Genomic DNA, 23,469 nt, shown 5'->3' on the forward strand with positions numbered 1-23,469 from the left:
TATGGCAGTGGGAAGTAACTGGCAATAGGGAGCAACTGTCATAAGGGTCCGTCAGTGGGAGACGAGATTCGAGAGAGAGAGTGGGAGAGAGGAAAAAAATTACCTTAAATTTTATCGAAGGTGCGGTAGACTTTCAAAACTGGATACCTCCTAAAGTATCCGCGACCGAAGCTTTATAATAGTTGGTTGCCGTTCTTACCTCTATATGAGTTACTAGCTTTTGCCCCCGGCTTCGATCGCGTGAAATTCAAAAATCGCGTAAAACACGAGTATTTTAGGAACATTGTGTTTTTCCAAAACCAAAAGTAGCCTTTGTTACTCTTCATTCTTTCGACTTAGTATGTGCTAAAAATCATGTCGATTAGCTTCTTCGCTAGGGTATGAAGGAAGGACAAACAAACATACTTTCCCATTTATACTTTAAGTATAAATGGTAAAGTACGAGTATAGCATAATGATTATAGGTAAAAGAAAACTCTGGCTGTTTCTGGCTCTTGGTTTAGCATATAAGTAGTTACAATATGACGGAGCGGTGCCTATTCTACTTCAACATCAGCTTAGCATGATAACGCTAATATTTTGTATTCTAAATCAAATTCTTTTATGAGACGATATACGATATCCCTCGTGTCCTTTTACAAGAGTGTGATGCCCGATGATACATCATCAGCACAGCTCATGAGATGTACTCAAAATTTTGGGTACGTTCAGTTACTCACAGTTCATCCAATAAACGAAAAAAATTAATAGTAACAAAAAAAAAGTTTCGTTACACTCACTCTCGATACACCAAAAGCTCTTTTTTTTATATTTAAATATTCTTGTAGCACATTACCTTTAACTATTTTTTTATACGGCGGAAAAAGCCACAAAGTTCACTGCGGCTTTTTAACAAAATTAAAACAAAACATTATAAACTTTCAATTATATACTTTTCGAAATGGTTAGTATATAAAAGGCAAATTCATGTAATAATTTTTCCAATAATAACTGTTCAACTAAAGATTAATTAAAGAAATAAATTTCGTACATAGAAAAAGGCAACAAGAGCCATTAGGGCAAACGATTCCCTAGTACTAGTACTAAGAGGCGATTCCGTGGGAAAAGGCCACAGACGCAATAGTGTCTTTTTTCCAGGTAATTACTTTTAAGAATGTAAAACATTTTTTATACTTACTGTGTATTCCCTTTTACGGTTAACACAAAGTAATTTAAACAAAAAACAGTGCAATGACGCATACGCGAGTTCGCGGAGTAAGGGCGTGGTGGCGCTAGCGCCTCGTCCCCGCCCCGCGCGTCCTTTCACGCACTCCAAGAAAACGGTCACTGAAGCCTTTGTTGCTTTTTTCGCCGGGGAATTTAAGAGCTAACAAATGTGGCATTTTTTAAAACTTCATTTACTGGTTATTCAAATTAACTTTTTACTATTTTTTACACTGAAGGTTATAGATAATGAGCTGCCGATTTCGATTTTGCAATAAAAATAAAAAGCCATAGTGACCAGGGCGCCCTTATTCGTAGGATACGACGATATTTAGTTCATCAATCGCTAACAACGTGAGTTCAAAATACTCCCTCTTTTTTTCTTATATCAGCATGTTAAAGTTCAATTTTCTAACTTAGAGCGCTTACAGACGAACGGCACGTGTCGGCGGCACGCATCGACGGCAGACGACGGCACGTGTCGGCGGCAGTCAGTGGCAGTCGACGGCAGCCGTCGACAGTTTATCACGATTGCAGTTGTGACGTACCGCGTAAAGGTAAGCTTCGACAGGTCGGTATCGTACGCTGTACGCAACGAACATCTCGAATCAAACTGATATTTTTTTTTACAGTACGTCCACTGTATCGGCAGCGTACGGATTACCGACTAGCCAGTATGCTTATCTTCAAATTAGTCCAAACAAAGTTCCTAAGTCAAAATTTCTGCTTTCGACTTTTCCATCCACACCCCCTTTTGAGCATTTATTTACTTGGCTAGTCGGTAATCCGTACGCTGCCGATTCAGCGGACGTACTGTGAAAAAAATATCCGTTTGATGCGAGACGTCCGTTGCGTACGATACCGACGTGGACCGTGGACGCTTACCTTTAGGCGGTACGTTACAACTGGGGGCCTACCACCACCTCTACAAAGCGACACCGTTTAACAGAATATAAGAAATTATATTACTTTGACGTCAAGCTAGCGATCTTAAAAAAGTTGATATTTCACAGCGGATTTAACAATGTTTTGCATTTTTTACTGTTTTTTAGTAAAATATTTAAAAAGTGAGTACAGTAATGTTATTATAATATCAATCAATTAAAAAGTCTTAGTTCATACATCATTAAATTTGCCACCATACTACATTTTTTATTTATGGATAAGTCCAACCATCATTAAATAAAAAGGTTTATAAATTGTTTACCCCTGAAAATTTGACTAAAAACACATACAGAATTTGGCACGCCGCACGCGCAACGACGGAACCCAGTGCTGGTGCCGGTGCCGGCTAGTCGAAAAACGCCCTATGTTTTTTAGAGGAAAAAGTTGTCAAAATTTTGACTTCATTTTGAACATTTTCACTTTTTGTAAGTTTTGTTTATATTGCAAATTAGGTTTCCTATATACCTAAGGATTTTGTATTCACATCCTTTTATAATAAAAGGCTCTACCTAAATTGTGACAAAGCTAAAATGAACAAAATATCATGTGGATCTGGAGATAAAATAGTATTAGTTGAAGAAATTGGTTTCAAAAATGACGAAGGGAAAGTCGTTACCAAAAATATAAAGGAGCAAAATATTATGGTGAAAGAATTTGGTGATAAAAATAATACAATTTTTTTTAGTAAAAAACAATGTGAAGTGTGTGCGAGTCAGCCCAACGATTTTTATGAAATCAATAAAAATAATGAGGTTGCTAAGTCAAGAAATGCTAATACCAATCTAGATGCTGATGAACTAGCTGATGTAACGTGTAGGATCACTGAATATGGAAGTATTCTAGATTCTCTAAAAGTAGATAATGAAAGAAAAAATCTACAAGAGTGTCACAATAAGACGATTGAATTCGAAAGTGAAACGTATGAAGAAGGAACAGCTGGAGACATTTTAGATGATCTATCGTATCCAACAAACTTTTTTACAACTACTGTAGAGAGCAAACTTTGTGCTGACAAAGAGTTAAAAGAATATGAAAGTCAATTACAATCTTACCAAAGGACATTAAATGTCGCTCAAAATGTTAAAAAGAATGCCATTCGCAAACAAATGCTCGCTAAAGCATTTAAGTTAAAGCTCCTGGAGGTAGAAAATCAATGTAACATTGAATTATTGCGTATAAAACAAAACTTACAATGTCTCGAACCATTAAAAATGATCGCCGAGTCTTGGAAGACTGAGAAACACGAAATCGATTTGAGCAAGTACGATCTTTCACCCCTGTATCCTGATATTCTACTAAACACTGCTAGCGACATAAATTCGTCCAAAGATACCCAGGAGAAACATTATAAAAATAACGAGTAAATAAAAAATTCACCAAACATTAAAAATTAAATTAACGTGCTACCAAATTAATGAAATGAAACGATATTACGTTATTAAAAAAGAAGCAAAATCCGAAAGCAAAGTGCGAAAATCAGATTTCAATAAATCAAAGGCGAACGAGACCTCCGCAGTGGACCACACACGTAGAGGCACGCGCTTCGAATGCTGCCGACTTTTTATTCTGCCGCGGGACCGGCGCTCGTGCGCGCTCGGCAATCGTCGGCCGAGATCGGCTCCGTCAACATAAACCTCTGCGCCAGCGCCTTCAGTTAGGAACTTGAATTTTATTTTAATGGGATTCCAATTTGTCAATTAGGGAACAACGCATGAGCAGAACTGGTTTTACTTCTTTACACCTTATGTACGATACGGGTAATTTGTGAGCTTCTCAAAATCTATAATTGACTTTAACTCTTGAATAAAGTTTTGGATTTTCTTATTGATATTATATTTTATTTTGCATCAACAAGACTTTAGTCAATTAATGCCCAGTTTTTTTTTAGTTTGTAGCACGTTAAGTACACATTTTGCCTTCCCGATTCATCTAATTTTGAGAGCTTGGCATAAAATTCTCAGCCGTAAACCGCGACCCTTCAAACGCTCCGCAAAATTGTTCAAATTCCGATGCAGGTTTTGCATATTTTATTTTTATACTACCGGTGAATTTTGGGCCTCTCAAAATTGATTCTGTTTTAACGTTATACCTCAAGGAAAGAATGCTTTCTGTTTGATACTTTTAGAAATAATAGTTTCTGTGTATGATAGATATAGTGGCAGTAGAGATTAAAAAGCTTAAAATATTTCTAGAGTAACATTTTTGGCAATTTTTCAGTAGCGTAAGTATACATAGTAGGTAAACTCACATCGTAATATACAAACTCTAGACAAAAAAGGCAATCGGAACCAAAGTGTCGGGCGTTTTTCGGTTGTGAACAAGTATGTAAAGAGCTTTATGGTAAAGTAAATAGTTTAAAACACTACAGTGGGTATATTGGCCGAGCACTTCCATTAGCTGACACCTCACCAAATAATGTTTGCTCGAGGTGCCGCCGCGACACTCTCACGGTTTGCTTTGTTAAGCTTGACATAATATTGGTGATCGGCTTACGTATTTGATGCTACTAATAGATGCCACGGAAGCTTTTATTCCTCGACTGAAATATTTAGGAATCTACGTCGTTATTGATCCTGAAAATGTTACTGAAAAACTTTCAAGATTTTCAGCAGAGCTACACTGTTAGAATACAAAGAAGATGACGTATTTTCTATGTATTATTATGTTTTCTATAATTTTTTTCAGCGTTGAGCATTAAAAGATTAAAAAAAGTTACGTGCTATTAAGAGGAGGTAAGCTTTTTTGCCAGCCTTTAGGTATACCTTCTTTTCTATCTCTAGTTGCCTGAAAAGTTACCTCTAATTTCCAATGCCGGGTTTACATTTTTTATGAGTGTAGGTTAGTACTACTAATATATATTCTGTGGTGTTATAGGCCACTTTATTTTCGCTGACCCATGTTCGAAATCTGCCCTAGGACGCTGCCGCCCGCCCCCCAGGGCTCTCATAGCTCGGCGACCATTCCGCCGCGCCGCTGGGGATGCGTAACGCATTCCCCACCGTAAAAAAAGGGCTCTGCCCTACGCAGCGGTCTATACTTCCTATTTATAAATCAAGGGCTGCTAATACCTGAAGTAGCTTTTAAGCCAATATGATTATGATCATCAACAATCTTCAATGGTTATAGCCCAAGGTAGGTTTTCAGCTATAATGACTATTAATAGTCAACCTAAAACTTTTTAGCCAATATGGCTGTTTCAAATAGCCTGGTGGTAACTTTCAGCCAATGTGACAATGATTGTGGTTTGCATACTTTGTCGAAGGTAAGTAAATAATGTGAGGAGGCCAAGAATTCCACAAGTTTAGTACCCCCAGCAAACCTGGCGCCCTTCTGACAATGGGACGGATGTTATTAGGTTCTATTTGCATTTCATTGTTTCCTTATCTCGTTGTGTCATCGGATTTATGATGGGATTATAATAAATAGGCCAAATAGCTCCATAGTCCATGCTCGTGTTTACTTATTAGATTCAAGGCTTATTTTTCTATATTTGATACGTCCTATTGTAATAGTCTGGCGTAGAGGCATTCGTTTAGACTTTAAATAAGTACTAGATGACGCCCGCAATTTCGTTGCGCTAAAATTCGGTCATCGCGGGAACCGTACGTTTTCTGGGATGAAAAATATCCTGTGTCCTTTCCCGGGACTCAAAGTATCTCCATACCAAACAGCAAAATCGGTTCTGTGGTTTGGGCGTGAAGAGGTAACAGACAGGCAGACAGACACACTTTCGCATTTATAATATTAAAGTATGGATTATAATTTATAACAAAGTATTATTATGGTATAATCAACATTTAAAACAAGTTAACCCTTTCCAAATTGATTAAATAACATTCGAAACAATTTTCAAATAAGTTTCCAAAAATCTTTTTACAGACGTGTTGCTTACGTTAATATGTAAAATGAGGCTAAAAAAATAAATATTGCAGACCTCTTGAAGTTAGAGCTACGTAGAAATAATAGGCGACGCAAATTCTATTCTACGTGTAAGTTATACTAACTGCTCTTCAATTGCTATTTGATTTGTGTTACCTATTGTTTTATTTACCCTAAAATTAATATCAAGCCAGACCATTTTCACGCATTAGTCATTCGTTGGCTTTTAAACACCTTTTGTTTTGTACAATGGCCATTAGGTTCAACAATCAATGAAGTTATCGGTCTAGGTGTTCTGTGTTCACACGCATTGTCTGCTAATCACTTCCGATCGGGTGTTAAATATTTATCTCCAGGTAGAAGTATTAGTCACGTCCCCACCGTTAATCCAGTGAGCTTAAACTAGTTGGATCTTGCAATAGTAACTAAGAGTCCAAGCTGTAATTGCGGAGTAAGTTACTGCTAGATAGATTTAATCTCATGGTAACCCTAAACTAAATAATACCAATGGTTGAAAAGTCAAGAGCTCAGTGCCAAATTTATATTTTTTATGAGAGTAGGCTTCTTTATTTCCGTCGCCGTAAGTACGTAATCTGTACTCTTTGGACGCTGCCGCCCCCCTAGGCCATGGCCTATATGGGCCTTTTTAAAAAGTTAAAGTTAATGGGAAAAGGCCTGCTAGTTGGATAACCTAGTGACTCCGCTGATCATCCGCATCATTAAAGGTTTGAAAGTCGACGGTTTTTGAAGCCTGGATCACTCTCCTTTTTAACCGACCATCCAAAAAGGAGAAGGTTACTCAATTCGACCGTATATATTATGTTCTTTTATTTTTTTTTATGATTGTTCGCAGATATCTCCGCCGATTTTGGACCGATTTTCAAAATTCTTTTGTTGTTGTATAGGATACAGCCGTCATTTGGTACCATGGTCACCAAAGTGGTGATCTGATGATGCAATCCATGAGGAATCGAGGGGACTCCTTGAAATTTATATAGAAACATCTAGTGATTTTAACTTTTTCTGAAGGATTATGAGCATACGCTTCCAAAAAGTAACATTTTGCACCAGTGTATACCCTGGTTACGAAGGTGCTGTACAGAACTCTTGAATGCTTATAGATACAACTTCGGGGGGTTCAGCGTTGTTTTCAAAACGGGAAGAATATACTACATTGCAAATTACTTTCATCATCATCATCGTCATCATCATCATCATCAACAGTACTATACTAAGTTATTAATTAAAAGTGAATATCATAACGAAATTATCGTAACCTCAACTAAACATACAGATTTCGAGTATCATTTAATTAATATGCGGAGGGCGCAGCCCCCCCCTAACCCGCCCACCTCCTGTAAATGTTGTCGCATCGTTAGTGTTGAGCTTTGCCCCCGACCTTTTTGAGTGTCGACTTTTAATTCTCCTTTTTTAGGAACAAACTAAGTTATTAATTAAAAGTGAATTTATTCTAACATTAACTAAACATTCAATTTTGAGTGTCATTCAATTATTTCGCTTCGCCCCAGGCTGAACTTGGGGGGGCACAGCCCACCTCCTGTAAAACATGTCGTTAGTGTTGACCTTGCCCCCGGCCCTTATTTAGTGTCGACTTTTAATTCTCCTTTTTTAGGAACAAACTAAGTTATTAATTGAAAGTGAATTTATTCTAACATTAACTAAACATTCAATTTTGAGTGTCATTCAATTACTTCGCTTCCCCCCAAGTTCCCCGAACGGATTTCCACGGTTTTGCATTCGTTGGAAACGTCTTGGGCTGCGTGAGGTCTATAGAAAAAAATATCAGAAAAAACTTCAAGAGAAAAGCAGGAAAACAGGGAAAATCTTTTTATGGCAAAACAACATTTGCCGGGACAGCTAGTAATATATAAAATACAATCCACAAGACGTGACTACGTAATAATATATATGCTTAATGGAGATAGCTAAAAAGAGAAAAATAATTATTTTTAAACAAAAAATTTAAACCAACTTCCATAGTAAACTGCCTCTAAAAAGTATGAAATAATAATTCTTACTCCTATTTAAGTGCCCTTTATAGGATTCGCCTAAGCCTCAACTATATCTTTACTCAATCTTTATAATTTTGAAGTCGGTACCAGCTGACGTAAGTTATAGCTATGTCAAGAATCGCAGAAATTTTAGGAGCATTTTGACCAATGGAAAGAATTTCTGGTAATCTCTTTGATAGGTGGGATAGGAGGCGGTATTGTGGTTTCCTGTAAGAATCTTTATTTAATGGCGTACATATAAAAATAACTTAGTAGTTTTTTATTGTCTGCGACTACTTATTCACTATTGAAATTTTCAGCTAAAGGATTACCTATAAGTTAGTATAAATTCTGTAAAATACTTAGCTACATTTCATAAATAGGATAAAGTTTGTAACTTTTAGTCTAGGTATTTGTCTATCCCTCGATTTACTCATAATATTATTATGTGGTAGAATAATTTCCCACCACAAATCAGGAAAACCAAGTCACTAAACTCAAAAGTTATCTTAAATTACTTGCTTATTTTGGTAACCATTTTTTTGTTCTAAGAATTTATTTAAGGGAGCAGGTTTATTCATGGGAGTTGGCCAATTTTCAAAATCAGGAAAAACAGCTATCCTACGGTAGAGTCCATACAGTATCAAACTATCTTGTGATACTAAATTTTGGCTGGGATATACCAGGCATATCATGTTTTAGTACCAACCTGGGTAACATACATATGTTGTTACCCAGTTTATATTAGCACCAAAACTATCCTTTTTAGGCCGAGCCAAAAATTGTGACTAGAATCGAATCTGCAAATTTATGACTAGTCTAGTAATGAAATATAGTAGTGGTTTGTATTTAATAACTACAAAAAAATTATAAAGTTTGAACGAATAATTTTCATCAGAAAGTAAACAAAAGTAGGTAGGTACTTGACGTAGCGCAGCGTAGATTGGTCAGTTACTTTAAATTGGACTTTAATAAAAAAAAAACAAATGTATAAAAATCACAACTAGCTATAAGTACACATAAAAGTTAAAATGTCCACATTCCACACTGTTTACATATTTATTTATTGATTCAGCGACGATGCGCTGAACACAATGAAACTGAACAAAATGAAACTGAAACATTTTTTTTCTATTAGCAAAACAAATTTTCCTATTTAAACGTGATCATTAGCGTCGAATCTGTGGATTTTTCATAAACTCCTGAAAAAACCTTACGATAATGAGCATTTTGGGGTTCCGGGTCAAAGGAAAAATCCACTTCTAGTGTCAATTATTATGCAGTCTATTTGACAGTGGGGGAGGCTATTCATTGGTAAAAAATTTGAATAATAATTTGGAGATAACTGAAAAAGTAGAGTTTAAATGCCGCTTAAAATTTTATTGATGTTTCGGTGAAACTTTATAGTTAGGGAGAGGAAGAGGGGATTTCGGGACTAGCTCGAGCGTGTCAGATTAAGCTTGTATAGACTTTCGAGATGTGTCTAGTTATCATGGTATAGAAATCAGATTTCTCACGTAGTGGGTTAAAAAAGTTATTTTCGAATATTGAAACGTCATCGGATCTATCAGATTAGGATAGGGGATGTTTAGTATACCCCAAAAGAGGCTTTCATATAAAGCACTGACGATTCAAAGGTTAGGTAAGCCTATAATGACATTTTAAAATACATATAAAAATAAAGCTTCATATTTTCCTAACTAAGCTTCGCAGATATTTTATGTTGCATTAAACTAAATGATTAAGTCCTTTTTGTCTAAATTCTTGTAATAATTTACCAAAATAAGCAATTTTATGAATATATTTTCTTTTTCATATCTTTAAAATGGCTGCAGTTTCTGAACCTACTGCTAAAATAAAAAAAAAACGTTCTTATTATTTTTTATCAGTTTTACCTAATGTCTCCATGACGATCGAGTGACTACACGAATAGCAGTTAGCACCCTGAGCTCCCTTACTATTATTATTTTTTTGAATTTCAGGAAGCTGATAAATAACTGTAGCTTATGTTTTAAATGTACTAGTGGTTAAATAAAGTCACAGCAGCGAATAAAATGGATGACCGCGAGAGGGGACTGAATCGAGCAATTTTCAGGCTTTCAGAGCGGATTTGCGGCGAGTCAATTGCGGAGCAGGATGAGTGCATCACTCCGGAAAGACGCGTCATAAAATGTTAAAAGCGCAATAAATTTCTTGTAAGCATTTTTGGGAAACAATGATAGGCTCGGCCACTTCATTCATGTCGGATACAAAAGGCCAGGGGGCTGGACGAGGGATGCATCGGGCCGCGAGCCAGTGTCGCAGCGAACGCGGCGCGCGGTGGTCGTGCGAGTGCGGAGTGCGCGCAGTGATGTCCCCGAGATGAGGCTCGGCCTGGTGCTACTGTGGCTGGGGGCGGCGGCCGCCTGCGGCCCGGGCCGCGGCTTCACGCGCCGCCACGGCCCGCACCGCATCACGCCCCTAGTGTTCAACCAGCACGACCCCAACATCGGGGAGAACGCCAAGTCCGCGAGCGGCCCGCCCGAGGGCCGCATCACCAGGGACGACGACAAGTTCAGGGACCTGGTGCCCAACTACAACCCGGACATCGACTTCAAGGACGACGAGGGCACCGGCGCCGACCGCCTGATGACGCAGGTGAGTGACAGCCGCGGGAAGACAATGGGCGCTGAAGTGTCCGGTGTTTTGGAAACAGTTTAGGGCGCGGGCGGTGTCGGGCGGTGTAAACACGGGGAACAATGGGCCGGGTCGCGGGCGGGACGGTAGCCTCGTAGCGGGTGTCGCGATTGTGCCCACGATCACGCTGGGCGCACCGAGCGGCCTGTGACTAATGTATGAATGATGGATCCCTTTCAATTTTTACGTACTTTCGAGAAATTGTCGCCCCGGCCGGGTCGGAGCGAATGCGCTTTACGGGGGTCGTATATTATTTTTTCAGGATTGCATAATTAGCGTGGTCGGACGTTGAGCGTATAAATCGTTTTACGGAATGTTGTTTAGTGTCGCGCGTGACGGTCCTTAGAATTCGATGTTTGTTTGTGCTGATAATGTTTTCAATATTTGCTCACGACATGTAGTACGATTGTTGTTGAATTGAGGCACTACGGAGTCATGGTCGAAGGCTGAGGTGGCTGCGGCCGTGACGTCAATTCTCTCTCAAGTCGAGTCTCAAGATTTGAGAAACGTCTGGATACATCTCGACGTTTTGTGTATTCTGTCCTTTAAATTTAATCGTTCCTAAATTGTTATAAGTGATATTTTTTAAAGTTAGATCGACAAGTAGTACCTAACGAAAGATCAAGTAGGTAAAAATAGATTGAAAATAGGCTCCTATTAGTATTTTTTGAGAGGACATAGCACCCTGTTTCTTATGATCCATACTTATACAATAAGAACTACTCGTTCTAAAACGAACTACCTTAAGAAAATCTGCAAAAATAACAACAAATAAAACAAGAAAATATCATTTCTAAAATTCCTTTTAAGTTATAACAGCAAACAATGTAACAACTTAGTTAATTTTCTTACCGAGAGGAATAAAATTCTCAAGATTTATATTTTTATTATTATAAATTTATATTACTAGGCAATAGGCATTCTAAGTGATTTAAAATGACTTAAAGTAGTTATAGAATAAATATAAGTAAAAATGATCAGTTTAATGAGCGCCGTTTGATCTGCCGACGGAGAATGGATGGCGCAGGCTTCAACTTATAAAATAATATCTTATAATGAATTTCTTATAGTATCTAAGCATTAAAGTAATTTAATTATTATTAGTTTTAGTATTTTTAATATTGCTTTTATTAACGTAGATATCAAAAGACTAAAGTGGCCAATTGAGACCTGAGAAAAGTTTACGGGTTTACATTTCTATGTCATTTTACCTACTCTTTATAAAATGAAATATTAAAAAAAAAACATTTAATTAAACATTAAACACTAACAACATTTCTTAATATAATTTTCATCGCATTGTCTTCAGACGGATACAAATGTACCTATAAAAATATATTTTTTAAAAGTGGCACTTTTTTGGTCCTTCCTTGACTAGAATTACAAAATTTTTTTAACGCTACAGATGCGTCTAGCCGATTGGCTAAGGCTATTGGCTATGTTAGCCAAATCAAGTATTTGAGTTCGAGTCAACATAGATGACCTCGCTCTAATGGGATGGCAAATATGGAGTAAGATGGCAAACAAACTTAGCTTGTTTGCGATATTCTCACTGCAATAAGTTTTTCACTTTAAAAGTTATTTAATTAAATAATAAGTTACTTAAATTGTATCTTATTTATTCCCTATATTAGGTTTATAATATTTTATTATTAAACAGTTTACCTAAAAGAAAATCTAAGGATATTTCCGGCTCGACTAAAGTTTAGCCGGAAAATCCATGAAAAGGAGTTGAAAATGTGAGCTTGTAATGTTTATATTTCTTAAAATTTTAAGGGCCTGTTTCACTCCATAGACTAATGAAAGAGAATGTAAAAAAAGAGAATCTGTCAAAAAAGTTGTGGATAGCCTATCCGGCACTTTATCAGGAAGTGGTGAAACAGACCCTTAATGTGTTAATTTTAAGATACAGCCTGTGCTTTTTTTATCAAGTTATTAATTTCAGAATTCCATGCATTATAATAATATTTTAAGGAACAATTAATTTATTTTGTAATCACCTAATTTTTAAAGCTAAGCTTAGATATAAAGCTAGGTTTACTAAAATGTTTATACATTTTCAGGCTCTAAGTAATTATTTTCAGTAAGTCATTGAATAACTAACCTAACACATCGTTACTAAGTAAGGATCTCACTTACAATATACATTATACAATATACATCTTATCTTACATAATACATTAGTGGTCTTATGTTAAGTATTTAATGTCCTTTGGTTATTTACTACAAGTAAAATGTGTACAGTTTCACACTTAGTGCACACATGAAGGCTGTTGAAAACTCTGGTAGGTAAATACCATTTAAGTTTAAGATCACTTACCATAATATGCGAAAGCCTACTTATATAAAAGTTACTCCTTTTAGGAATTAATAAAGTTGATATTGAGCAATTCTTAAGATAAGAACAAAAAAATAAACACATCGCGCGTTTTCAGCAGTAGTTATGTCTATTGTGGCAGTACTTTTGCGTAGAAAAATTTGTTAAATTCTATTGTTTGACATCAGCCATGGGCGTACCGAGGGGGGGGCAGGGAGGGCAGCCGCCCCCCCCCCCCCCCTGGATCATGTTGACGTCCCTACTAAGTATATTATCGAGTACTTTTATCTATAAAAATTAAAAATTAAGAAAACGATTTTTTGCCATTTGTTTGCAATACAATATTTTTACAACTAAAAATTATTAATTTTTTATTCTTTATAAACATCTAGCTTATGTTGACGTCCCTACTAAGTATATTATCGAGTACTTTTATCTATAAAAATTAAAAATTAAGAAAACGATTTTTTGCCATTTGTTTGCAATACAATATTTTTACAACTAAAAATTATTAATTTTTTATTCTTTATAAACATCTAGCTTATGAAAAATCTGATATGCTCCCCCCCTGGCCCAGAACCTGGGTAATTTGCCCCCCCTGGCACCAAAACCTGGGTAGTTTGCCCCCCCCCCCCCCCCCCCCTGGCCCAGAACCTGGGTACGCCCAAGACACCAGCCGTCCTTAACGACAGTATATTACTTAAAAAACGCATGTAACGCGTTGTGTAGATGCATTTTCAGTACCATTTTCCGTAGCACATTTTCAGCTATAGTGCGTCACAAAATAAATAGACGTTTACTATTGACGTAGCTCTTTAAAACACGTATATCACCATGCGGATCGAGTTGTTGAAACCTTGAATAAAATCTTCAGAACAAAAATTTTTATAGTAACATAATATTATAAAGTTTATACATAAAATAAAAAAAAAATGATATAATAAAAATCTTAAATATATGTATAGTATAAAAGTATTAAATATATTTCCGTTGTCTGGTATCTGTAACACAAGTCCTTTAGGTACTTAGCACGGGGACAGACTGACGTGGTGTGAAGCGTCCATAGATATTATTATTATTATTATAAACTAGACATGCATGTGGTTAACGAATTAATACGTCTGCAATCGATTAAAATGGTTTACTCGATTCGAATATTCGGATACAAGGTTCGCACCTCACTTTAAAAGCAATTACGGCTTTTCGACGAAATCCAGTTTCCTCGCTAACTCGAAATAGTCTGCGAGGATCCGTTATTTGTTCTGCAATTCGCAAATAATTGCATAAGATTATTAAGTGTTTGTTGGTCAAACATGGCTTTACTTGTCCCGGATGGTTGAAAACCCTATACCGGAAAGTAAGATGAACATATAAGAAATAATATAAGAATATTGTAGTCCTGTAACCTTCAAGCAAAGCAAATTTTCAGTCTCTTGAGCCTGTGTGATAAACAAGCAAGAAAATAAGATGAATATAATTTAAAAAATAGAAAAGTATAGTCCCAAAGACTTGTATCCACGTAAAAAAATAGTAAAACCTCTTTCAGGTCTTTTCAGTGAAGCCTATAAACAAGCTTGCGTGTAGAATCCATCTATATTGTGGGCTATGTACCGGCGGCTGACGCGAATCTGCCGGCTATGTACCGCACATGGCCGCCGTCTCAACCTTGCATTCGTAAAAATCCGAACCGGTTCCGTGCGCCTCCATTACTTTCTTTCTACCGTGCCTCCCATTTAACTCGGTCCCACTTTTTATCGGGAATCGGTATCTCCTCGTAGTATTATTTATTTCTCATGAATAAGAAACATAAGTGAAGTTTATGCATCTCCGTGTGCGTTTAAGATAAACCTGTCGTCGTTGGTATTTATACAATTGCTCCCGAACGTTCGTTTGAATATTTAAATTGAAATAATTCGAACGTTCCGAAACGAAACAATAAATACGAAGGAAGGACATGGATGAGCGTCACGATTAGCCGCATGCGCAGCGTTACACCAAACCACATTGCATTGAGTTGCCGCAGCGGCAACGTTCCGACGCGCAACGTTTTAGGGTGAAGCCAAACGAGCGTAATTTTGTCAGTCGTATCTTTTCATACAAATCATGACTCACAAAATTAGTATGACATGAATCAAACAGGACTTTTGTATGAAACTGAATGCAGCAGAATTTCTGCCAGCCGAAATTCTGCGATTCACAACTCACAAACTATTACGCTCGTTTGGCTTCACTCTTATGATGTAAATTGTAATACATTGATGCGTCTTCGGCAGCAGTATTTTGACTTTTGGAATGACGAACAGAAGATGAAGTGGGAGTATGAACGTAACGCACTTGGCTCTCACGGTCTTGCATTGTCTTGACGCGCGTCGTCGCAACGCTGCAACACGCCTACAATTCGTTATTCCGACGACAAAACGCATGGAATCAGAGCGGCGTGGCCTGTTATATGTGTTTTTATTTCTAAAACCTTCGAACGTTAGTCGCGACGACCGCAGAATAGTTTTCAGACCGCATCGCAGACTTTCAATTCCATTAGGAATTACAGTTTTATGTAGGTTTTTAACATGGCGGCGCAGGCGGCGCGGGGCGAGGGGACGACATAAATATCTCCGTGATTTACGGCGGAGGCGGCCGCGGGATAGGTCAGCATTATTCAATTCGGTATTCGAGGCTCGTATTACAATGAGCTTTTACTGGCATCTGCCTGCGCCCGCGCCGGCCCTCGTAAACGGTAAATGCGCGATATTCCATGATAATTTACTGCCCCTATAAATTAGCGCAATATAAATCTAAGGTCACCTAATTATCGATTGTTTGAACGAGTTTTATACGCGGGACTCGGCAAAGAGACCGCCGGCCAAATTAGACGCTTTTAGCTTATTAGCGAAGAAAAAACGAGCCGATCGTTTGGTGAATAATTGACCATAATCAAATTAATCCTAAAATTCTACGGTTGGTTTACGGCGCTGTAAAATGTAATAAAGATCTTTAACGACCTATCATAACACCGTGTTTACCATTTGTATTAACCTTTATACAGAATATTTATTTAAATGGCGAGGTAGCTACGGATTAATTAATTATTTGGCTAGCCAGATGTTAATTGATTATTTAAAATTTATTGATCAAATTATTATCATTACTTATTGACTTATAAATTATCTGCAAAGAAACCTACGCGCTCCTGAAAATTGATATTAGTCATTTCATTATGTAATATAAAAGTAAATATTGTAGTTTTTTAGTTATATCACATGCTGTTTGGAATTATTGGATAGAATTTTTAATAACAAGATAACCTAATTTGCTTATAAAAAATGGCTGCAACTGTAATAATATGTCCCTTGAGGCATGCAGGTCTATAACAGTCTGAATTCTAAAGCCTAATCATAGGTACGATGTGGTAAGTTATAGTAGGTACTAGATGTCCCGCGCGGCTTCGCCCGCGTAAATTAGAAATTTTACAGAATCCGTAGGTACATTTTCCCATAAAAAATATTTCCCCCGTTTATCCCACATTTTCCTGAGTTTCTTCTGTCGTATTAGTCTTAGAGTAATAATATAATATAACCTTCTCGATAAATGATGAGTCTTACTCGATAAATGATCTATCTAACACTGAGATAAGTTTTTAAATCGGACCTGTAGTTTCTGAGATTGACGCGTTCAAGCAAACATACTCTTCAGGTTTATAATATTAGGTAGATATAGATTTTTTTTAATTATCGCTTGACAAACTCGAGTCTCGATCTAAAAGACTATGAAATGGTATAATATGGTAGTGATGATGATGATGATGATGAAGAATGTAATTTGCATAGTAGCATATGCTTTCTGTTCTTAAAACAACGCCGAAACTCCCAAACTTGTATCTATAAAGAATCAGGAATTCTCTCAGCACCTTCCGAACCACGGTATACCAGGCATATCTCGGTGCAAAATTTTACTTGTTGGTAGCATATGCTTAGAATACTTCTCACGAAACCGAAGTCACCATATGTTTCCCTATAAGTTTTGAGGAGTTCCCTCGATTACTTATGGATCCTTCATCAGATCACCACTTTTCTGAATATAATACCAAATTGGGATGATACCCTATATACCAAAAGAAAAATTTTGAAAATCGGTTAACAAACGGCGGAGTAATCGTTGAATATAAGAAAACGAACATAACACCTCCCCCATTTTGAAAGTCGGTTAAAATTGTAGCCTATGTGTTATTTATTTAATATTTTAATCAGCACATAAATTGAATAACAAAATTTTTTTCAAATTAATCGTAGCACCATCTGTCAGGACAAACTAAAATTGAAATAGAATAATATTGAATGCGATGATAGCGCCGTCCGCCGGATCTAATGTAAAACATTCCAAAATCAACAACTCCTTATAAATAAGAAATTAATTGAAAAAACATTTTCCAGTAGACCAAACTGTAAATCTAAACCATTCTCGAATCTCCACGAACACACACAAAAAATTTCATCAAAATTGGTCCAGTCGTTTAGGAGGAGTTCAGTCACATACACACGCACACAAGAAATATATATATTAAGATAGAGTACAGACCTAACATCTTTAAGTTATGTTTTTTGTTTTTAAATTGGGGTGACTTAAGTTGCACTAAAAGATATAAATCGATCGCAAAATAATCACTCAGTTGAGGAGACTTGAAGCGACTATAGTAAAAGTCGACACGTGGAAATATTCCCCCTAAGCCTTTTGCCACTTGTTTAAATACTGTTCAATAGGTCTTTGAACCTGTGTTTGTGTTTATACTCGCTTAAGCGATAAATTACCGATTTGCATCTCCTGTGTAGTGTGTACCACAATATAAGTTATAAACAGTAGTCCATCTTCGTACCTGACCACTTGAATCAGGCACACACACATCAGCGTGATTTTAGATAACTGGAATAAGCTAAATGATGTTAAAGTGTTATGAAATCACGTGAAACTTCTCTCTTTGCTAAACGAGATTATTTTCAAGGACATGTCTGAGCAACTTTACTGTATAATATTTATACTGTGTCTCAAGTGTGTAGTGTATAGTGTGCGCTGACACTTGTATGTCAATACGACGTGTGAACGTCGAGTTTGCATAAATGGAAAGTTCTCTCATCATCATGAGCTAAGGCACCTCAATAGTCAATACTAATAGTCAATAATATAATAAAAAAAATGTTTAATTAAGCATTATAATAGGCCAGAGCCAGGGTAGGGCAAGCGCCCCAGCTTGCCCCAGTGTGGCTACGCCCATGTCTAGTACCTATAGGCTATAGCTAGTTGATTACGTTGATTTTTGGTCATTTAGAAAATTTTTGCCAATTAAATAGTATGCCTATGGATCCTCATTACAGGGATTTCCCTTTTATGAGTGCTATCCAATCCAATTCAAAGTGAACTCTTATAACTATGTCGTATCTCATAACTCATAAGCAACCATTTAATTGTTGTTGATACGTGATACCAACAAGTACCAGCGATCATAACACCGCAAAAGCATCTTCATTTTTTCATAGTCTGCCATTTTCTTTTACTAAAATTTCAAGCCAAATTTAGATAAAAACGTTTTTAATAATCTAATTATCGAAAATTCTAACACATCGACTGCCACATGAATCTAAAATCAGTTGTCCATAACTTACGGTGAAACAATTAAAAGTAGGTTTGTTTGCTGTTTCATGCCCGCAAATATTTGTCTCTTATCTCCTCTTATCTGTCAAACCACAGTCAATGCTGGGGCACGGGCACCGGGGATTAGCCAGTATTTGACGAGCAATATTACTTAATAATATATTTACATAATCTTACGGGGCTCTGTGTTCCCATTTTTATCTCACTCGTGTCAGAATTCCGTTGAAGAGTCAAGGTAACGTCTCATTTCTGTAATACAATTCGAAATGGGTTGTGAATTTTTGTCTTACTTGCCTAAAAATGTTATATAATTGTGAACCTGTTGGTAAGGCAACTTGTTTGTTAAAAAAATAAATAGCGAAAACTGCCCAATTATTGAGAGGTTATGGCACCTTGCAAATTAGGAAAACAAAATTAGGGACGCCAATGAAAGGATTTTTTGTATTGTGAACTCAGCGGCAATAATAAATTTATGTAAAATGGGTATTTTAATAAAATATTTGAAAGTCAAAGACGGCGAAAAGTATACATTTTTAGGGACTCATGCCTGGACCTATGCCCAACCACTGCTCTCCAACTCAACTCCTGTAAGCTGGGATTCACCAGGGAAAATGGGCTGTCGCAATAACCCGAATAATTTACCTCAGATATTTATAAAAAGCCATTAACCGTTTACAGGCGTTAACGTAAATACTCTCCGATCCGGCGGCGTGGGTAAAATGGGCCGCAACAACAAATGGGTATGAAAGGGTTTAATTTAATCGCCTTTACTGGTTCGAGATAAACCACACTTCCTCAAACAAATCTATTACATCAAATTGATTGGTACTTGCGAAATTATTAACAGCTCCGATGAAAGTACTCGATACTACGATGAATGTACTTTCACGCTTTGATCGCAATCTTTAAGGGGCCGTTTTGTAACGTATATGAGCTGTGTTTTGTATGTGTGGATGGATGAATGTGCAAATAGCAATAGACAGATTTTAAGTGTGCAGTAGTATAATTTCAGTAGTACTAACCAAAGGGTTTTTGACGATAAGAAAAACATAAATATGATTGAAATATCCCTGGATGATAGTAGGTATTTGTTATGATTAAGTGATTAAGATCATTGCAATGATGATAATTGATAAGAGTCGCCAACCTCGAAACATTGTCAATGAAAATCAAGCACAAAACATCCAAATCATAATAGATTAAAGAAGATAATTGCGTCCAGTTTAATAGATGACTTTCACGCTAGTAATATTTTAAGGCAGTAAAAATCACGAGCGTTCTCGCCGTGTCGATTATCACTTAAGGCTTACACCCAATAAAAGTGCGCGCAGTTCTAACCTGTAATTGGCCGGGGTACTGCGGGCCCGCCACTTTACGTTTCTCATTGGGCCAGTTTAACGACGTGTAACAACAACAATGAGCCTGTAATGGAATTCTACACCGGAAAATTGTTTATGGTTATCGAAACCATTTTTTTTTGCCCGCCCTACTTTTATGTATTTCATAAATGCGCTATAGTGTCGTCGGTGAAACCAATCGAATTCCAAACAATACACGTGTTTACAAAGCCACATAAAAGTAACATTAAGGTGCCGTTACGGCATTGTCAGTTCGGAAAATAATATAAAATATTCTCATTAAAAGGTATGTGGGCATTTTATGTTGCGATGCGCCCGCGCAGGCGCCCCGCCGGGCCCCGGCCCCGCACCGCCCTAACCTTTATTTATATTTATTTACCTTCCCTTCATTCAACGAAGGGCCGCCCTTTCGGCCCTTTTTGTCACCCCGATACAAATATTGTGAAAGATGCCTGCGGTTTGAGTGAATTTATTGTGCTTTGATTTTTGTTCGACTTCCATGACGATTTTTTATTGCCGACGAGGTTTATGCTCGTCGCGTTTCATTTAAATTGTTTTGGTTTTAACTTTTAACATTAAAATAATAGTGTCGTACTACACACTAACTAGTATTTCAGAACATGGAAAAAATTTAATGGTAGTTGAGGGTTACAAGCTGAAATACTGAATTTTTGAAAGAGCATAGAATAAGAAAAACTTAAACCAATACGAATACAAAATGTAGGTAATAAACAATAAACTATTTATGGTAGGCACTCGCGTATCAATATTTTTTGCTCGATAATAAAACAATGGCAACATTACAAATCGTGGAGGCTAAAGATCAAATCTTCACCCCATTGGGCCGACGCGACGTGCGCATCAGTTATCGTGATAAATGACGTATTTATTTATCCGACGCGCCTAAATAGCTATGGTAATATTGGTCGTATAACAGCACAAAAGGTAACAAAACACAAAAGTTGAAAAAGGTAAACCGCGCTATTTACAAAGTGGCTAGCGAGGACCACACAGCCTCAATCGAGCCGCGCGTGCGACTGCGCACTAAAAAAAATCATTCCCAGCATAGATTTTTTTTCGGTTATAGATCTTGCGTTTTGGTGTGATTTGTGACGTTAGGAAATGTTAATGGGACATTTTGCTTGCGGTTTTTGTTTCGTTACTGCTATTTTATTGACTGGCATGTTTCGAGCACTTAACGACGCTAATTATCATTTATATGGTCCTATCTTATGTTTAGCATAATTAAATATATTATTATGTGTATCTATCGATTTTATTTGTGAATATTTATCGCCCGTGTTCTTTATATCGTTTATAAATAGACTATCCTTACACATTTTATGATTCACGGTATTTTTATTTTACAGGTATCGCTATAGCATCTTTTGTTTCTCTTATACAACTCTTTTCAATGTTAACCTGCTCTTTACCTACTCTTGCTACATTTGCGGGATTTCCAATCTCCAATATTATAGTAAACTATGGGAACGGGCGCGGATTCCCGTAAAAACGCAAATCGTTCCTCGGCGTGTTTACGCGATGAGCCGGCCCGCTGACAGACGCTCGCCAGCGCACACACTTTGACAACATCCGCCACTATTTTAGAATACTTCGCAACAATCGACTATTATATTTTGTTGTTGGTTATTTCTAGAAGGTTCTTGTGTGCTCCTTGGATTAATTTTGGGAATGATCTTGTTAATATGCGTTAGATAAATTGATTTCCGTTAAAGCGTCTTCTATCTCGTGTAAAGAACTGAATACAGTGTCAGGGTTATTTATTACTTTTTTAGGGTTTTGCCCTTGGTAATTCGTAAACCCTAGTGGTTTACCTGAAGATATTTGCTTTGATAAAGTAGATAATTTTAGCAATTTTTTTGACGGTAACATCAAATTCTGGTTATCTCATTAATTCATCTGAAGCAATATCTATAGAATATGTAGCAACAAGTAACAACTTGTTGCTTGTTCGGGAACTAACCCAGCGTGAAGAACAAGCGTAGAACGCTATCAGACTTCTGTAAAGCATCTGGTTTGTTGATAAGTACATGTGGAAGTTGTTGTGTGTATGCTGTTAGTCGGGCCGCGGTATGTACACACTGGGGTACATCTAATTGAACGTAGGCGGCCTAACCTAATTTACATTAATGCAAACGAGCATTGTTCAGGTGAGAAACACCAGTGTCAACACACAACTCAAACACGACTCCACCCGCTCCTAGCGGCCCTTTGTTGCTCTGACAGGCTTTTTTAAAGGCCTTAGTTAACGCTTTAATGGGATTAGTCAACGTATACCGCGAGAAGTTCGACTGCTGAACGAAAGCGATAACGGATCTAGTCGCTAGCGAATTCTGAATCAGAATTAGTAAATATGTTTTCAATTACTGACTGAAGATTCTATTTCTGAGTTCAATGATTTCAATGAAGTCCTAACCTCAATAGACTAAATCTAACCTTACCAGAGAATTGGTAGTCGGAGTTTTCAATAACAAATGTTGGTTAATCGAGTAAATATGTCCAGGGTTCATTGACTGGTTGCATGAGGCTGCGGTCGTAACTCAAGCAGAGCAGCGGTTTGCGTCTATATCTCTAACCTCATACTTGCACATTTGGAACAATGAAACAAATACGTGAAAGGAGGCAAAAGTAACATCAATAGACACAATTAAAAAAAGAAAATTATCACGTGAAACTTATTAATCTATTTTTATAAATTAAGTTTCTGAAAAGATTTTCTGTAATATTGAACTTCTTAGTCTAGATACAAAAGTGAGAATGAAAAAGAAAGCGTTAAGTAGAGGTAGTTTTATTGGAATAATATAATTAAAATTCTTGGAAATAAAGACTTACTTACTTACTTAAACGACAGATAAATTATCCTGATTTAACTTCAGCATCAATTCCAAATTTTCATTTTATCTTAGAATCGGTTTAAACTGATCCTGTCTGGGGCACCAAAAAAAACCCGCAAAACCCAAAGACAAAAAATCGCACCGGATTTCGACGCCTCGTCCGAAAAGCAAAGGTGTGGTAAAGGTAAACAATAAACATAGCATGAAAAACTAACGCTGACAGAAACAGTCTATTTTAAAATTGTATAAAAAGCTCATAGAAACAGTTTAAAATTGTATAAAAACAAAAAAGGCTCATTCAATGTGAGCTTTTAAGGTTTTTTAAAATAATTTAGGATCGGATGTCACCGAATGCTTCAGATGACGCAACGGAGACAATGGGTGATCATAAATTTAAGTTCCGATCTGCCACCTTTAATATTAATCTTGTGATGTGGTCTTGTATATCGTTGTGCCAACGTAAACATATTACTGATTGAGACCTCGTGCCAAAGTGCATTCTTGTGTAAGTTGGTTAAACCGACAGAGTGAGGAAGAATAGACGTGGCTGGAGAATTAAGCACCATAGGATCTCATGAAGTTCG

At 36.9% G+C, this 23,469-nt stretch overlaps 3 protein-coding genes across 3 annotated transcripts in view; 2 read left to right on the plus strand and 1 right to left on the minus strand.

The window, feature by feature from the left end:
• The window catches only part of LOC121727274 (dnaJ homolog subfamily C member 9), a 17,561-nt gene extending 5,072 nt beyond the window's left edge, over positions 1 to 12,489 (minus strand). The window contains exon 1 of the mRNA XM_042115003.1: positions 12,461 to 12,489. The gene's annotated coding sequence lies outside the window, so the exon portion shown is untranslated. The remainder of the gene's footprint in view (positions 1 to 12,460) is intronic.
• Positions 2,568 to 3,969, plus strand: LOC121727273. The gene has a single exon (XM_042115002.1). The coding sequence runs from the start codon at positions 2,679 to 2,681 to the stop codon at positions 3,510 to 3,512; it is 834 nt and encodes a 277-aa protein (XP_041970936.1). The 5' UTR covers positions 2,568 to 2,678; the 3' UTR covers positions 3,513 to 3,969.
• Positions 10,360 to 23,469, plus strand: part of LOC121727270 (indian hedgehog protein) — a 48,365-nt gene continuing 35,255 nt past the window's right edge. The window contains exon 1 of the mRNA XM_042114998.1: positions 10,360 to 10,676. Within this exon, the coding sequence (XP_041970932.1) occupies positions 10,401 to 10,676 (276 nt within the window). The 5' untranslated portion in view covers positions 10,360 to 10,400. The remainder of the gene's footprint in view (positions 10,677 to 23,469) is intronic.

The sequence above is a fragment of the Aricia agestis genome, chromosome 5, assembly GCF_905147365.1.
Source record: "Aricia agestis chromosome 5, ilAriAges1.1, whole genome shotgun sequence".
Taxonomy (NCBI): Eukaryota; Metazoa; Arthropoda; class Insecta; order Lepidoptera; family Lycaenidae; genus Aricia; species Aricia agestis.